We start from the raw sequence: 16,751 nt of genomic DNA on the forward strand, positions 1-16,751 counted from the left end.
GAGGCTTAAAGTGTACCTCAAATTATAAAATTAATTTTCCATAATCAATAGTACCAGCGAATATAAGAAAGCTACTATATCTAAATCGAGAAAAATGCCCTTTTTCTCCACTTCGAAGGCTCCTTTGGTCTAATAAGTGGAGGCATTTTTCTTTAAGAAGTCATAACAAAGTTTCTTATATTGACTTGTACTATTCATTTATGCAACGTTACTTAAAAGGCTGTGGAAAACGTTAAAACATTTTTTTAATATAGGTTAGTGGTTACCTGAAGTTTCAGACTGCAATCTTCATCCATCAGACCCCAGATATTTCGTTTGCAACCTGCTCTCACTTTGATTTTTCTTCTAGTAATACATGCTGGATGTGAGGTCTGTGCGTCTGGGATGCTGCTGCCTTCACTAGATCTCATGTAACAGGACAGCTTTCTCTCTACGCTGACAGCTTGTGTCATTAGTCTTCTGCTGTCCTCCCTATTTACACTGAGATACTGGCAGCCCATGTGATATGCCCACCCGTAAGACTGGGATGCTTTCCCCCCTCTGCAATCTGATCTGCCTGGTGCCGCCTCCTCCCCCTTTCCTGCAGCGATCTCTAAAATTGAGAGAAGGGAGGGGGGAGTGCAGATATCACACCATCAGAAGTGGTGGACTGACAAATTTGCATTCAAAGCAGCAGTACTTCCAGCTATCTACAGGAGCTGCACAGCTTTTGCAACAACAAAATTGTCGTACATTTTTAGTATAGGCTATATAGAAAGTTGTTTAAAGAGGCTCTGTCACCAGATTTTGCAACCCCTATCTCCTATTGCAGCAGATCGGCGCTGCAATGGAGATAAGAGTAACGGTTTGTTTTTTTAAAAACGAGTATTTTTGGCCAAGTTATGACCATTTTTATATTTATGTAAATGAGGCTTTCTAAAGTACAACTGGGCGTGTATTGTGTGTGTTACATCTGGGCGTTTTTACTTCTTTTACTAGCTGGGCGTTGTGTATAGAAGTATCATCCACTTCTCTTCACAACGCCCAGCTTCTGGCAGTGCAGACACACAGCGTGTTCTCGAGAGATCACGCTGTGACGTCACTCACTTCCTGCCCCAGGTCCTGCGTCGTGTCGGACGAGCGAGGACACATCGGCACCAGGCGACAGAGGCTACAGTTGATTCTGCAGCAGCATCAGCGTTTGCAGGTAAGTAGCTACATCGACTTACCTGCTAACGCCGATGCTGCTGCAGAATCAAATGTAGCCTCTGGTACCGATGTGTCCTCGCTGGAGGAGGAGGATAAGGAGGAGAAGAAGAAGGAGTAGGAGGAGTAGGAGAAGTAGGAGAAGATGTCCATAGCCTTTAAACAAACTATTTAAGATTAAATTGTTTTCATAAATTACTCACCACATGTTGTTCCACATCAGAACATACAACACTTCTTCCTCCAACTTGGACCTCAATAGGCTTGTTCAATATTCTTCTTGCTAAAGCTTCCATGGCTCTTGGGAATGTGGCAGAGAACATGACAGTCTGTCTATCTGGTCTGACGTTGTCTATAATTCTCATGACCTGTCCAAAAGTAAAAAACGCCATTAAAACATGTATCAGAACTTGGTAAGAAACTTTTCTCTTTGTCTTGTCACTAACGGTTTGCGGTCTAGGACGCCAAATTAAAAGGTGACCTAGCAGAAAAATAAAACACATTACTAAAATATTTTAAATTCTTCCATGCCAAAAAAAAAAAATGGAGTGACGTCAGAAGTTTTGATCCATCGACGCTGAGACATGTGTGAGCATTAACATAGATCGTGATTTGAACACGCATAAGGTCACATGAAATAATCACATCTCAGCATAGATCTTTAAAGGAACAGTGTCATCACAAATTTTTTTTTCATATGTTAAAGATGTTAGTGCTTTATTAAAAACGTTTATATTTGTGTGTTTGTGTTTTACTTTCTTATTTTTACACTTTTTCTTCCCTATGGGGGCTGCCATTTTTTGTTTTATTTCTGTAACGACACATACAGACATGGAATACGGCAGCCACAGTCCCATAGGGACTGCGAACGGCTCCCGTCCCATCCACTTCTGTGTACGCCGTCTGTGTGGGAACTGCGCATGCGCCGCTCCCACACAGTCCAATCTGAAATTGGCGCCGTCCGGCGCCATTTTCCTGTGGACCGGAAGTCGCGGCCGGACAGGAAGATTACTACTTCCGGTCGCGGCTTCCGGACTTGTGCACTTGGACCAGCGGCAGCAGATGGAGCGGACGGGCCGGAGGGAGCCGCGGCGGCAGGAGCAGGTAAGAGATTTCAATGTATGTTCGTGTACGTTTACTACTGTATGTAAACCTACTACACTGTGTGTTAGCTCAAAAAATGGCGACACAGTGTAGGAGGTTAGACCGTTCAAACCCCCCCACTAGCCAGGATAAAGGAGGGGGGGATGCTGAGAGCTCACTAGAGCGAGGGCTTTTTACCCAATTTTGCAATGCTGCAATTTTGGGAATAGCTCCATCTAGTGACCAGCAATGGGAAATATTAGAAATTAGAATCTAATTTATAATATTTCCTGACTCGTGAAAAAAAGAAAAAAAATTTGAACAATGTTTAATCACCTACACACTAAATGTTTAATTAAAAAAAACAAAACATGTTTTTCTGGCAACACATTCCCTTTAAAGAATTTACTGCAGTGCTTTTTTATCAGCAACACTTAATAAAAGATAATGAATTACCTGTGGCTCAAAACCCATGTCAAACATTCTGTCTGCCTCATCCAGTACAACATATGTGGCTCGACGCAGGTTTGTTACTCTACCTGTACATCAGAAAATCAGAGGAGAAAAAAAAAAAAAAAAGGGGGAGGAGAGGAGTGTTAAGCGTAAATGTCAATTATTTTATTACTTTTTTTTTCTTTATAAAGCTTTCAAAATGGATACAAAACACCTATTAAACTTCACTTTACTAGTAACACCCCATATGACTGTATAATAGGCCCTCTGGTATCTAGTTGGGTCAAGCCTACTCTTGCGTACCATCGCATGGCTAGGAGGACCTGTAAATTCAGCCCTCTCCAAGCACACATCTTAAAACTAAGACTGAGGTGGAGCCTGGAGCCACGTCAGGCATTTTATGACAGCGGTCACCTAGGAAAGAACATATTAGAGATTACAGCGCATGTGTGGGAAGCAAAGAGCCCATACTATATCTTCAGATAAACTGCCCACCGCTTACCCGGGAGAAACCAAAACACATTTATATTTCTAATGTTTTAGATGACCAACATTACTGACAATTAATTTGCTAAGCAGTGGAAAACAGTGTCCCAGAAATGTTATGAAGGGAGAACAGAGAGTTAAATGCCACTTTCCAGACTTTATAATTGTTTTGTTTAACATGAAAAGAAGTTTACTGCTAATGACATCCAGTCTAAGGACCTTCCACTTAAATGCTTTGAGAGTGATTGAGCCACATAAGCTTCAAAGTAAAAATAAGGCTTTTCTAAAACAGGGGGACACAGATATTGACGCATCAAAATACATTATGAGAGTTTGTACCGAGGCATTTAGATATAAAGACCAGACTAGTCAAAATGCTAAAATTACATTTTCCTTTTGAAGCAGCAGATACGGACAATCTTCAAACACCTTACCATACTTCCAGTGGCTTGGTGCTCAAAACGTTGCATTCTGACAAAATGCTGAGAAAACCTACCTTACCACAGAGCAGTCTTGGATATCCAGTTCTATATATCTTGCACGGATATATTTTTTCCCACAGAAGTTAAACAATGTAACAGTTTAGTAAAGGTTTTTTTATTTTGCAGGACACAAAGTGATAAAAACAAACAAGTTCAGCATGCAAATAATTCTATATCAAATCCATTAAAGTCGCAATTTAATAGCTATAGCAATACAACTTGTAAAGGAGATCATATAGGAATAGATTTAGACACAAAGAAGCCGACTGCAACACGTGTCATCTGACAATCACTCCATAGAAAGAAATTAAAACTGACACTTCCATTGACTTATACAGAAAAAGAGAAGTCACAAAAGTTGGGAAGCGCAAGTGGCCGTCTAGATTTATCGTTACTGGCATTTTTAGTGGTTTGGGGTCTTTAAAGAGAACCCGTCACCTCTTCTGACATGTCTTAGTAAATACTAGTATTTCCTGTGAGAAAATTTTTCCCCACGCATCTTTTCCTATAATTTTACAGTGTGCCATTCCCCTGAACTTCTAGAAAGTTATAAATAAATGGATGTCTGGGCGTTACCAGTTAGGGGTGCATCCCTACACAAATTAACACTGTCCAAACAGTGCTGATAGAGTGAGACTGCATGGACACACCACTGACAAGGCGAATAGCATCTCCCAGGTGTCAATATATTCATAGATTTCTACAAGGAAAAACAAAGGAACGGCCCAATACAGTTCTAAGGCCCTGTTTACACAGAGCTTTTTGCAGGCAGAACATACTGCCTGGAAAAATTTGTGAAGTTTTTTTTTTTTTTTGAGTGGCTTTGCATCACACGCGTTTGACGCGTTTATTTGAGGCGTTTTTTTATACTTTTTTTTTTTTTTAAGTCATCTCCAACAGAAAGACGGAATAACCATGAGCGTTCTTTGCTGAAAAACGCGTAAAAAAAGGGCGACAAAAATCATGGTAGTCAATTTCGGCCATTTTTTGCCGCAGTTTCCACGGCAAAAAAACTCAGTGTGAACAAGGCCTAAGAAAAAAATACTCCAGAATTGTTACTTCATGGGGAATACAAGTATTTAGCAAAATAGACATGTCAGGAGAGGTGACAGGTTCCCTTTAAGTGCAACAGACTGAGGCCTCGTGCACACTTCCATCACCGCTTTAACGGCCGTTTTTCACGGATCCGTGTGTTCGTGATTGGAACTGTGTGTTCGTGACTGGAACAGTGTGCTTCCCGTGTGTACTTCAGTGTTTGTTTCCTAGAGGAAACGGAAACTCGTTCACACTATGTACACGATATTGTGAGCACCGCACATGCTATTCCCTGTCCAGCGGTACTCACTGTCCAGGGTGCTGAAAGAGTTACTGCCAATCAGTGCAGCCATTTAACTCTTTCAGCACCCTGGACAGAGACTACCGCTGGACAGGGAATGCCATGTGCGGCGCTCACAATATAGATTAATGGTTCATAAAAAAAAAAAAACCTGCAACAAAAAAAAAAAGTTACTACAGGGATTCCCTGTGATGCGATCCAAGGGGCATCCCCCTTCTAATTTTCCCCTTGAAAGCGGAGGTCAACTTTAAATGTAGCATTCAGGGGAGTAACGGTGGAGATAAGAGATTTCGCTCATCTCTGCTGCGGCTGTGTAATACAGCCATTGCACCCCTCCTGACAAGTGCGCGCGCGGTCAGCATGAGGTGATACGGCCGGCGTTGCACTAATGAGCAGCGGCACAGAAGACAGAACATGGGGGTATTGTAGTGCGTTTGCCACCTTCGGTCTTCAGTGCCGCCGCTCATTAGTGCAGCGCCGGCCGCATAACCTCATGCTGACCGCATGCACTTTCGTCAGGACTCTGGAGAGGGGCAATGGCTGTTTCACACAACCGCAGCCCCGCTCCCATACATTCATGTGTTACAATGCCAAGCTGCGTGGCCGCACAGCTTAGTATCGAAATACATGAAATAACGGTATCGAACCGTTTGAGGGTGCACGGTATTGAAGTTTCGATGCATCCCTACTTTCTAATATACCATCACCTCAATGCAGTGCAAATGTCTAAAACCTCTACCCGGGCACTTTATTGAAAAGTTTCAACAGCATAGGTGAATTAAAGAGGCCCTATCACCACATTATAAATGCCCTAGGTTCTACATAATGTGATTGGCGCTGTAATGTAGATAACAGCAGTGTTTTTTATTTAGAAAAACGATAAATTTTGACAGAGTTCTGACCTATTTGAGCTTCATGCTAATGACTTTCTTAATAGACAACTGGGCGTGTTTTACTTTTGACAAAGTGGGCGTTGTGGAGAGAAGTGTATGACGCTGACCAATCAGACATCACCTCCAGCCAGGACGTCTAATCCCAATCCCGATACTTCGGTAACGTTTGCGTGTGATTTACAGCACAGCAGGCGTAATCTCGCTGTAAAATGTAATTTACAGCATAATCTCGCGAGATTACGCTTGTTGTGTTGTAAATCCCACACAAACGTTACCAAAGTGTCAGGAGTGTGAATAGACATCCCGTCCTCCCTGGAGGTGATGTCCATTAACTCTCAAGTCGCTTCAGTAACATATACACACATATATACACACACACATATATACACACATACATACACACACACACAAATACATACACACATATGTATGTATGTGTGTGTGTGTGTGTGTGTGTGTGTGTGTGTGTGTGTGTGTGTGTGTGTGTGTGTGTGTTACACTTCTCTCCACAATGCCCACTTGGTCAGAAAGTTAAACACGCCAGTTGTCTATTAAGAAAGTTATTAGCATGAAGCTAAAATAGGTCATAACTCCGTCAAAAATGATCGTTTTCTAAATTAAAAAAAAACACTGCTGTGATCTGCATTACAGCGCTGATCACATTATGTAGAAGATAGGCCACTAATAATGAGGTGAAAGAGCCTCTAAGTGTAACTAAACTTTTCAAAAACTTTTGACATGTCAGTGACACGTCAAAAGTTTTGATCAGGTGGGGTCTGAGCACGGAGATCCCCACCGATCACTAAAACGAAGTGGCAGAAGCGCTCTGGTGAGCGATTTGCTACTTTATCATCAGCTTTTCTCGGAGCAGTGTATGGGATCAATAGAAAGTCTTCAGAGGAAAGCCTATCAGAAACAAAGCAGCACAGCGCTGACCCAAATGCTTCGGTCCCTTGGTTTTAGCTATCAGTGGGGGCCTCCGTGCTCTGACCCACACTGATCAAAACTTCTGACATGTCACAAGTTTAACTTGTTTAGTTACCCTTTAAATAAATGGCCACATTTTCTAAATCTCAGAGAATCCCTTTAATGGTACATTTACTTTAAAGTGTAGATAAACATTTGACAAGCTTCTGACATGTCACAGTGACATGTCAGAAGTTTGTATTGGTGGGGGTTTGAGCACGGAGACCCCCACCAATCGCTAGAACAAAGCAGCTGAAGTGGTCGTGTGAGCGCTCAGCCACTGTGTTTCTGCTCGGTTTCTGGAAATAAATGTATCGGTGTACGGACTCAATAGAAAGTCTATGAGCCCGTACTCCGATACATCGGCTTTCCGGAAAAAGCCGAACTGACACGAAGCGGCTGAGCGCTCACACGACCACTTCAGCTGCTTAGTTCTAGAGATTTGTGGGGGGTCTCAGTGCTCGGACCCCAACCAATCAGAACTTCTGACACGTCACTATGACATGTGAGAACTTTGTCAAAACTTTTAATAACACTTTAAGTGGAAGGGAGAAAGATGTTCGCAAAAGACTAGCGATTACTATATGCAAGAAAAATGGATTCTACATAGAAATTTAGGCTTGCAATATATAAAATACAGCCTTGGTGCTTACTGAAGTGCTTGCACACACTTGGATACCTCCAAGTCCGAAGTAAATGACTTGGCCTGTATAACACCACATGGTTATCATGTTGTGTACTTTATGTAAAGTGAGCAAGCAGGAAGAAAAGATAAAAAAAAATTATGACAAACTAGATCATATGTGTATATATATATAAACCGTTTTTTTATTCTAATAAAGTCTAATGAGTCTCCGTATATTTTCCCCATTTTCTCCACACTACAGCGGCTGAATGTTAGAGATTGAGGTATTCCAAGAAGTAATAGTGGAACTATTACAATTAATATGGATGCCTTGCGTCTACTATGTGGGCCTATTATCTTAACCCCTTCCCCCTGCTGGCATTCTGGGCCCTAATGTCCAAGCCATTTTTTAGATTTTTCCATTGTCACATTCGAAGAGCTGTAACTTTTTTATTTTTGCGTCGGCATAGCTGTATAAGGTCTTGTTTTTTGCGGGACGACTTGCAGTTTTTATTGGTACCATTTGAGAGTAGATGCGACTTTTTGATCACTTTCTATCACATTTTTTTTAAGTCAGGATTAACAGAAAACAGCAATTTTTCCATTGTTTTTTATTTTATTTTTTACGGCGTTCACAGTGCGGGTTAAATAATGTAACAGCTTTATAGTCGGGGTCGTTACGGAAGCGGCGATACCAAATATGTGTAACTTTTTTGCTTTATTGTAGTTTTTTTTAATAGTAAAGCATTTTGTAAGGGGAAAAGCTGGGTTTTTCATTTTTTTTTTTCACTTTTTTTTTTAATTAACTTTATTAAACTTTTTTTACTTTTTTACTAGTCCCACTAGGGGACTTCACTATCCTCCGATCGCTATTATAATACACTGCAATACTTTTGTATTGCAGTGTATTACTGCCTGTCCGTTTAAAACGGACAGGCATCTGGTAGGTCATGCCTGCGGCATGATCTAGCAGGCATTCGCTGCAGGCAGACCTGGGGGTCTTTATTAGACCCCCGGCTGCCATAGAAGACACAGACACTCGGCGATTTTATCGCCGGGTGTCAGTGAGATGAGAGGGAGCTCCCTCCCTCTCTCCAAAACCATTCAGATGCGGTGCTCGCTATTGTGCACCGCATCTGAAGGGTTAAACAGGTGAGATCGATACTAATATCGATCTCACCCGGCAGAGCAGGGACGCCCCCAGCCCTCCGCTGCTTCTGGCAGCTGAGAGCAGGGAGATTTCACGGCTCCCTGCTCTGTTTACTTTATTCTACAGCAGCGACGTAGTTTGGCGGCGCTCTAGAATAAAGCCCACTAATGACCGCCGTAAAAAGACGTATCGGCGGTCATTAAGGGGTTAAATAACATCATTTTGGGTGGAGGTATCCTATGGTGCCATCGAGAGGAACCAGAACTGACTGACAGATTCCACTCACCGCCCATTATTTTTTATTACGTGACACAACTGCCATTAATAGGAAATGTAATAATTATTTTATCATTTTAATTATTTTTAAGTCTTAACCAGGATTATAAAACGAATGGAAAGCAGCTGGATGACACGATGTAAACAAAGTGAGCGCTGAGGCCCCTTCAATGTGCTCATTGGTGGGGGTCTCATTTAGGCAGACACAGAGAAACGTATTTCTTTAGAACTCTTTTTGAAACAAACTATATACAATGCAAAACGTAAATAAAAACATATTACTCACAATAAAAAATAATTACTCACCATTGTTTGCAGCTAACATGTCAATCATGCGACCTGGTGTACAGACTATTATCTCTGCACCTCGCTTAAGTTCAGCAATCTAAAAAGAAACAAGATGAAGGAAGGTCTGAAAACCCTGAGAAATCACAAGATTAAAAATCAGGAAACTCTTAAGTGCAGAAAAACTGAATATTTTAAGTACGCACCGTAAAATCCTTTTCTGGTCTAGCTCATGGGGGGGGGGGGGGGGGGACAGAGCATGTGAGTCTACCAAAATGATATTTTTTTTATATTAGGGTTTTTTGTTTTTTTTATCAAAGCATGAAGATGGGACACCGGTTTGACAATCTTCCTGGGTCCCCTCCTTGGCTGGTGCACGGTGTCATATTGCAAATATACCGTTGTCCATACTGCCTATGAAGTCAAGTGAGACATCACCCACCAGCCTAAGGAGCACCTCTACTACCTCTCCTACAGAATCCCCTTAAAGAGGCTCTGTCACCAGATTATCAAATCCCTATCTCCTATTGGATGTGATCGGCGCTGTAATGTAGATAGCAAAGTTTTTTTGTTTTTTTTTTTAAAAACTATCGTTTTTGCCCAAGTTATGAGCAATTTTATATTTATGAAATGAGCTTTTCAATGGACAACTGGGCGTGTTTTCTCGTTTTACCAACTGGGCGTGTATTGTGTTTTTACCAACTGGGCGTTGTGAATAGACGTGTATGACGCTGACAAATAAGCATCATACACTTCTCATCGTTCCCACCCAGCTTAATTCACTGCAGGCACACAGCGTGATGTCACCCACAGGTCCTTCAACCTTGGCGTCGGACAAAGAAGATACATCGGCTCCAGGCGTCCAAAAGGTTAATATGCTCGTCTCTAGGGAGTTTGCTATGCTTACCTGCACATGGTGATGCTGCTGCAAATTCAACTGTACTCTGACGCCTGGAGCGGATGTGTCTTCTCTCTTCCGACGCCAAGGTTGAAGGATCTGTGGGTGACATCATCATTCCCAGCCAGCTTCTTTCACTGCAGACACACAGCGTGACATCACCCACAGGTCCTTCAACCCTGGCATCGGAAGAGAGAAGACACATCCGCTCCAGGCGTCAGAGTACAGTTGAATTTGCAGCAGCATCACCAGGTGCAGGTAAGCATAGCAAAATCCCTAGAGAGGAGCATATTAACCTTTTGGACGCCTGGAGCCGATGTATCTTGTTTGCCCGACGCCAAGGTTGAAACTTTGCTGTTATCTACATTGCAGCGCCGATCACATTCAACAGGAAATAGGGATTTGATAATCTGGTGACAGAGTCCCCTTAATAAAGGCTATAACAGAGGGGGTGAACATGCTAGTTTCTACTGGGAGATGGAGAAAAGCACTGAGGAGGAGACCAGCCAGTAGGAGGAGAAGGCAAAGTCCCCATGAGGGGACATGGGAGAAAAAAAAAAAAAAAAAAATGAGCATGCAGGAATCCGCTTGTACTATAGAGTGGAAAATGGTACCGCCTACGTAACGGTGCCACCCATATTGAAAATAATGGCACCTCAGACACAACGTGCCAAAGAACCCCAATCTATATGTTACAAAAGGGCAGGTCCAGCGGACTAATTCTAAAGGCAAGCGGAGGCCCCGGGGGTGGGTGTGATAACACCATCCTTCTCATCGCTTCTCTCCATCTCCCAGGAGAAATAGCCAGCAGGAGCACCCCCTCAGTGTCACATCCTTTACTAAGGGGACACTGTCGGCAAGGTAGCAGAGGTGCTCCTTAAGATGGTGGGCGGCAGAGGAGCGGACACTCGTCCCACTTGTCTTCATAGGCAGGTTGCACACTGTGTCCAATCACCTTGCTTGATGGAAAAAATGAAATCCCCAAAAAAATAATTATATATATTTATTTTTTATTTATTGTTTTGGTAGAGTATCACACGTCTGTGTCCCGCCAATGTAACGCACGAGAAATTAGGTTTAGTACTATAAAATAGTACCTCACAAATATAAAGTGGAAGAATTTTTTGCTAACCACTGCGTCTTTTTTTTATTTTTTTTTATTATTGGTAACCTAGATCCTACGCAAGCCAGTGACCATCATCAATAATTTACAGCAAAAGTATGTGGACACCTTACCATCACACCTATAGGATCTTGACATATTACAAAATATGGAGTTGGTACCTTTGCTAATAGATTATCTTCCACTCTTCTGGGAAGGCTTTCCACAGTGTGTGTGTGTGTGCGTGTGCGTGTGCGTGTGCCTTAGCTCATCATACAGAAGAGCATTTGTGAGGTCAGACACGGATGTTGGACAAGTAGTCCTGGCTTGCAATTGGCTTTCCAATATTCCAAAATAGTTTGTGGTATCAGGGATACACGCGGCCACTACAGTTCCTTCACACCAAACTAATAATACCATGCCTCTATGGATGTTGCTTTGTGCACTGGGGCAGTCATGAGGGAAATGGGAAGCACCTTCCCCAATCTACTGCTGTTACAAAGTTGGAGCACACAATTGTGTAAAATGTCTTTGTACACGGAACTATTAACATTACTCTTCACAGAATACCATGGGCCTAGAAGAATTATGTAGTTGGAAACTGAACACATGAAGAGTTTAATAAACCAGAGATTACAATAAAGGAGAAACACTCATCCTAAGGGATTTGCTTGTAACGCATTTGCTGTGTATTTTGAGTTCGGAATGGCTGACGGAAAATATGCAGCATAATACAGTAGCAGCAAAGTGGGTGTGATTTAACAAGTCATCCACACACTACCAAAAAATTCAGTCCAGTAATTCACTTGCGGTGCGTAATTTTAGTTCCAGAGAACGTCCATTATTGCTGCGGATAGTGGACGGATTTCCTGCGTTTTTCTGATGTACTGCGTAATTTACGACAGAAATGCTGCAGAATTTCTTACAGGGGTGGAAATGGCCTCACAGGAAGGAAAAATATCACCACCACACAGGCCTTGGGGAAAAAAAAAAAAACACCAAAAACGGGAAAATTTTTCCGCAGTAAAACACATGAAAGTGCAGTTTTTCCGCAGCAGATTGTCTGCTAGTTTATGTGTAAATGCTGCAGAAATTTTCTGGAGCAAATCCTTTACGTGTCGACAAGCCTGAACAGCACGCAACCTTGTAAGGCCCCATGCACACGACCGTGCCCGCAATCACGGCCCGCGATTGCGGGCACGGCCGGCCGCTGACTGACAGCCGCATTTTCGGGCCGTGCTCCCATACAAAGTGTGGGAGCACGGCCCGCAAAATGCGAAAGAACGGACATGTTCCATAATTCCCGGAACATTTCCACGCCACTGACACCCTTCCGTAGTGCTACGGAAAGGTGTCAGTGTTCAATGAAAGTGAATGGCTCCGTTTTTGCGGTCCGCAAAAACGGAGGTATTTTGCTGTCGTGTGCATGGGGCCTTAGTTGGTTTTAACTTTTTGTATTATTTTTCTCATTTCAAAACCTTTCATATAATCTCAGTTTAAGACATTAAAATTTATTAGATTGTGCTTTTTTGTCAACAGATTATGTCCCATTACATATGCACATTCAAGGATGATAGGCTCTTTGTGGATGGCCTGGGTAAACATTCCTTTTAGTGTACTATGTGATCTTCTTTAACCCCTTAAGGATGCAGCCTAGTTTGAGGGGCCTATATATTAGAAACCCCTATCAAACACCCCATTTTAAAAACTAGACCCCTCAAAGTATTCAAAACAGCATTGAGAAAGTTTATTAACCCTTTAAAGAGTCTGTCACCACATTATAAATGCCCTATCTTGTACATGATGTGATCGGTGCTGTAATGTAGATTACAGCAGTGTTTTTTAATTGGAAAAACGATCATTTTTGATGGAGTTATGACCTATTTTAGCTTTATGCTAATGAGTTTCCTAATGGACAACTGGGCGTTTTACTTTTTGACCAAACGAACGTTTGTGAGACTTACAGCAAGGCAAGCGTAATCTTGCGAGATTACGCTGTAAACGCATTTAAAACGAGATTACGCTTGCCTTGCTGTAAATCTCACAGAAACATTAGCGAAGTGTCAGGATTGTGAATAGGCCTCACGTCCTGGCTGGAGGTAAAGTATATTCATTGTCAGGACACTGCAGTAACGTTAGTGTTTGTGTATGTGGCTGCACATAGTGATATAGCTGTGTAAATGAATGGAGAGAAGTGTATGACGCCGATTGGTCAGCGTCATACTCTCCTCTGTACACCGCCCACTTGGTCAAAATAAAAAACCCACTTTTCCCCTTACAAAATGCTTTATTATAAAAAATAAAAGGAAAAAAGAAAAAAAAAAAAAGTTGCACATTTGGCATCGCTGCGTCCGTACCAACAGCAACTATAAAGTTTACATTATTGCACCCGCACAGCGAACGCCGTAAAAAATAAACCGAACAGGGTAAAACCTGCTCTTTTCTGTGAATCCTGTCAAAAAAAAAAAAAAAAAAATGAGAAAAAGTGATCAGAAAGTCACGTCTACTCCAAAAACGGTACCAATGAGAACTACAAGTCGCCACGCAAAAAAAAACCCTCAGAGCTGCATCGGCGGAAAAAACATAAATGAAAAAAAAATTATGGCTCTTGAAATACGGAGACAAAAACAAATAATTTTGGAAAAAGTGTTTGTTTTTTTTACTGTGTAAAAGTAGTAAAACATACAAAATCTATATAAATTTGTTATTGTTGCAATCGTAACAACCCGCTGAATAAAGTTAGTTATTTATACCACACGGTAAACGGTGTAAATTTAGGATGCAAAAAAGTGTGTCGAAATGGCTGTTTTTTCTATTCCCCCCAAAAAAAGTTAGTCATTAAATTATATGTACCCCAAGATGGTGCGATTAAAAAATACAACTTGTCCCGCAAAAAACAAGACCTTATACAGCTATGTCGAAGCAAAAATAAAAAAAATTAGTGCTCTTTGAAGTAGACTATGGACAAACGTAAAAAATAGCTTGTCATTAAGGTCTAAAATAGGCATGTCACTAAGGGGTTAAGGGATAAAAATTTACCTCAGACTACACATGAATAGTGCATTTAAAAAGAACTAAAAACACCTGCACATTCTACAGCAACATATTTTCTGACACTATACCTGTTCACTGATGCCCGTTCCTCCATATACACAGACCACCCTCAGTCCAAGCGTCTTGGAGAACTTCTTGCACTCTTTTGTTATTTGTAAAGCCAGCTCTCTAGTTGGTGTCATTATGACCGCTAAAAATAAAGATGTTAAACAACCCAAATTCAGTTACAGAATTTATAACACAATATAATTTATTTGGACATGTCTGATAACCGAAAAGTACTACTGACGCAAGAGCGTAGGTCAATAAAATAATTTTCTAACATCCCAGTTTATGGACGCCCACTGATCTGACCAGTGGCAGATTTACATCTCAGGAGCCTGTAGGGACAGCTTTACCTGGTGCCTTATGCCCCACGCACACGACAGTGTCCGTAATCAGTCCGTGATTATGGGCACAGCTGGCTGCAGACAGTCATCCACCTTTGCAGGCTGTGTTCCCATATAAAGTATGGGAGCACGGTCCGTAAAGAGCAAAAAAAATGACATCTTATCTTTTGTAGAGCCTTCTTACGGCACGGACACCTTCCCATAAATATACGGGAACGTGTTCGTCGGCCGTAGAAATGAAGTAGTCCGTAATAACGGACAAAATCTTTGGACGTGTGCATGGGGCCTTAGACTCCACTAATCAAATAAGCCACACCTTAAAAGGCTATGTACACCTTTGATCTATTTATTTAAAAAAAAAAGAAAATGCCCTCAATGTGTTTAGTGTAACATTGTAATTAGTCTTTATTAAAAAAAAAAAAATCTACTTTTGGTGCTACAGCTGTTCTGTATTCTCTATACAGAGCAGCTGTATCGCTCATTTTACACTGAACCCGTGCGGACGCAGCCATCATGACTCCTCGAGGAGTGGAATCCCTGGCCAGAGTCTTGCTGGGGATTCTGCTTCTAGAGGGAGCCCCTGTCTAGGAGGCACCATAACTTCAATAGTATCTGTGTCTCCGTGCTCAGACCCCCACCAATCAAAACTTGACAGGCCATTATGACATGTCAAAAGTTTTTGATAAGTTTACTCTTCAAAACGCATAAGGTGAAACATTTTCATACTAGTTAACATTCTAAAAAAAATTTTTGGGGGAATTAGATCCCATAAAAAGCATAACACATGGATACAACACATTAAACGCAAGCACCCTGTACATTTGTATTTCAACAGCAAACCGGTCCCATCTACTACAAGTGTAGAGCTGGCCATGCAAGCAGTTATCTCTGCACTGAATTAGATGTTAAGTTACAATAAACCACAAGATGGGGGATCTATGGTGATGACTGTTCTGACTTCTGCCTTGAAGAAATGATTGATTAGCTCCCCTTTAGCAGAAGGAGCAGTCTAATAATAATGCAAATTACCTGGTGTTGTTCAATTTGCTGTGGCTTCCCTAAGGCCAACACTTTTTTTTTTACATCCTTAGGTCACAATTTTTTTTATATGTTATTGCTTTTAGTATGTTATTAAAATACATTTTATTTATTTGTGTTTTTGCGTTGTACTTTTTTCTCTTTTACCTCTCTATGGGGGCTGCCATTTTTTTTTTTCATCTCTGTATGTGTACGTACATACATCCCCATAGAGAATGCTAACGGGAGCCGTTCCATTCACTATAGCGTACGCCGTCTGTGTGGGAACGGCGCATGCGCCACTCCGACACAGTCCAAAAGCAAGGTCTTCAGCAGAGCGACATCCGGCGCCATTTTCATGTGGACCGGAAGCCGCGGCCGAACAGTAAGATGACTACTTCCGGTCGCGGCTTCTGTCCATATGTTCAGAAGCAAGGACTAGGAGCAGAGGGAGCGACAGCGGCAGGAGCAGGTAAGTTATGTTTGTGTATGTTCGTGTTATACTGTGTGATTACCACTGTATCTAATCCTCCTACACTGTGCATTCTCTCAAAAAATGGCGGCACACAGTGTAGGAGGTTTGAACATTCAACCCCCTCCTTTCTCCTGGCACTAGTGTTTGAGGACACTAGAGCGAGTGTGTCTTCTCCAATTTTGCAGCATAAAGCAATGAGGTTGCTTTACCAAATGCCAATGCTGCAATTTTGGGAATTGCTCCCTCTAGTGACCAGCCGATTTAATTTAATTTATAATATTTCCTGACTTGTGAAAAAAGTAAAAAAATTAGAACAATGTGTAATCATTTATATACTAACAGTTTAAAAAAAAATATATATATTTTTCTAGCGACACATTCCCTTTAAAGCCCTGTTCACACAGAGTATTTTGACAAGCTTTTTGGCGCAGAAACCGCTCCGCAAAACTAGTCAAAAACTGGCCGATTTCAATGGGAGACGGGAGCGGTTTTCTGCCGCGAGCGGTAAAACCGCCTCGCGGGAGGAAGGGACATGCCCTATCTTCGCGCGGTTATGCTTATGACCTCTCATTGACATCAGTGGGAGGCAGACCGCG

The 16,751-nt window shown here is 41.8% G+C and overlaps 1 protein-coding gene across 1 annotated transcript in view; it reads right to left on the minus strand.

Annotated features, from left to right (window-relative positions):
• The window catches only part of DDX46 (DEAD-box helicase 46), a 152,665-nt gene that overhangs the window by 51,831 nt on the left and 84,083 nt on the right, over positions 1-16,751 (minus strand). Inside the window, exons 11-14 of the mRNA XM_075856327.1 lie at positions 14,343-14,464; positions 9,242-9,320; positions 2,725-2,807; positions 1,389-1,553 (exon numbers count right to left, since the gene is read on the minus strand). Coding sequence (XP_075712442.1) covers positions 1,389-1,553; positions 2,725-2,807; positions 9,242-9,320; positions 14,343-14,464 — 449 coding nt within the window. The remainder of the gene's footprint in view (positions 1-1,388; positions 1,554-2,724; positions 2,808-9,241; positions 9,321-14,342; positions 14,465-16,751) is intronic.

This window comes from Rhinoderma darwinii, chromosome 3 (genome assembly GCF_050947455.1).
Source record: "Rhinoderma darwinii isolate aRhiDar2 chromosome 3, aRhiDar2.hap1, whole genome shotgun sequence".
In the NCBI taxonomy this organism is placed as follows: Eukaryota; Metazoa; Chordata; class Amphibia; order Anura; family Rhinodermatidae; genus Rhinoderma; species Rhinoderma darwinii.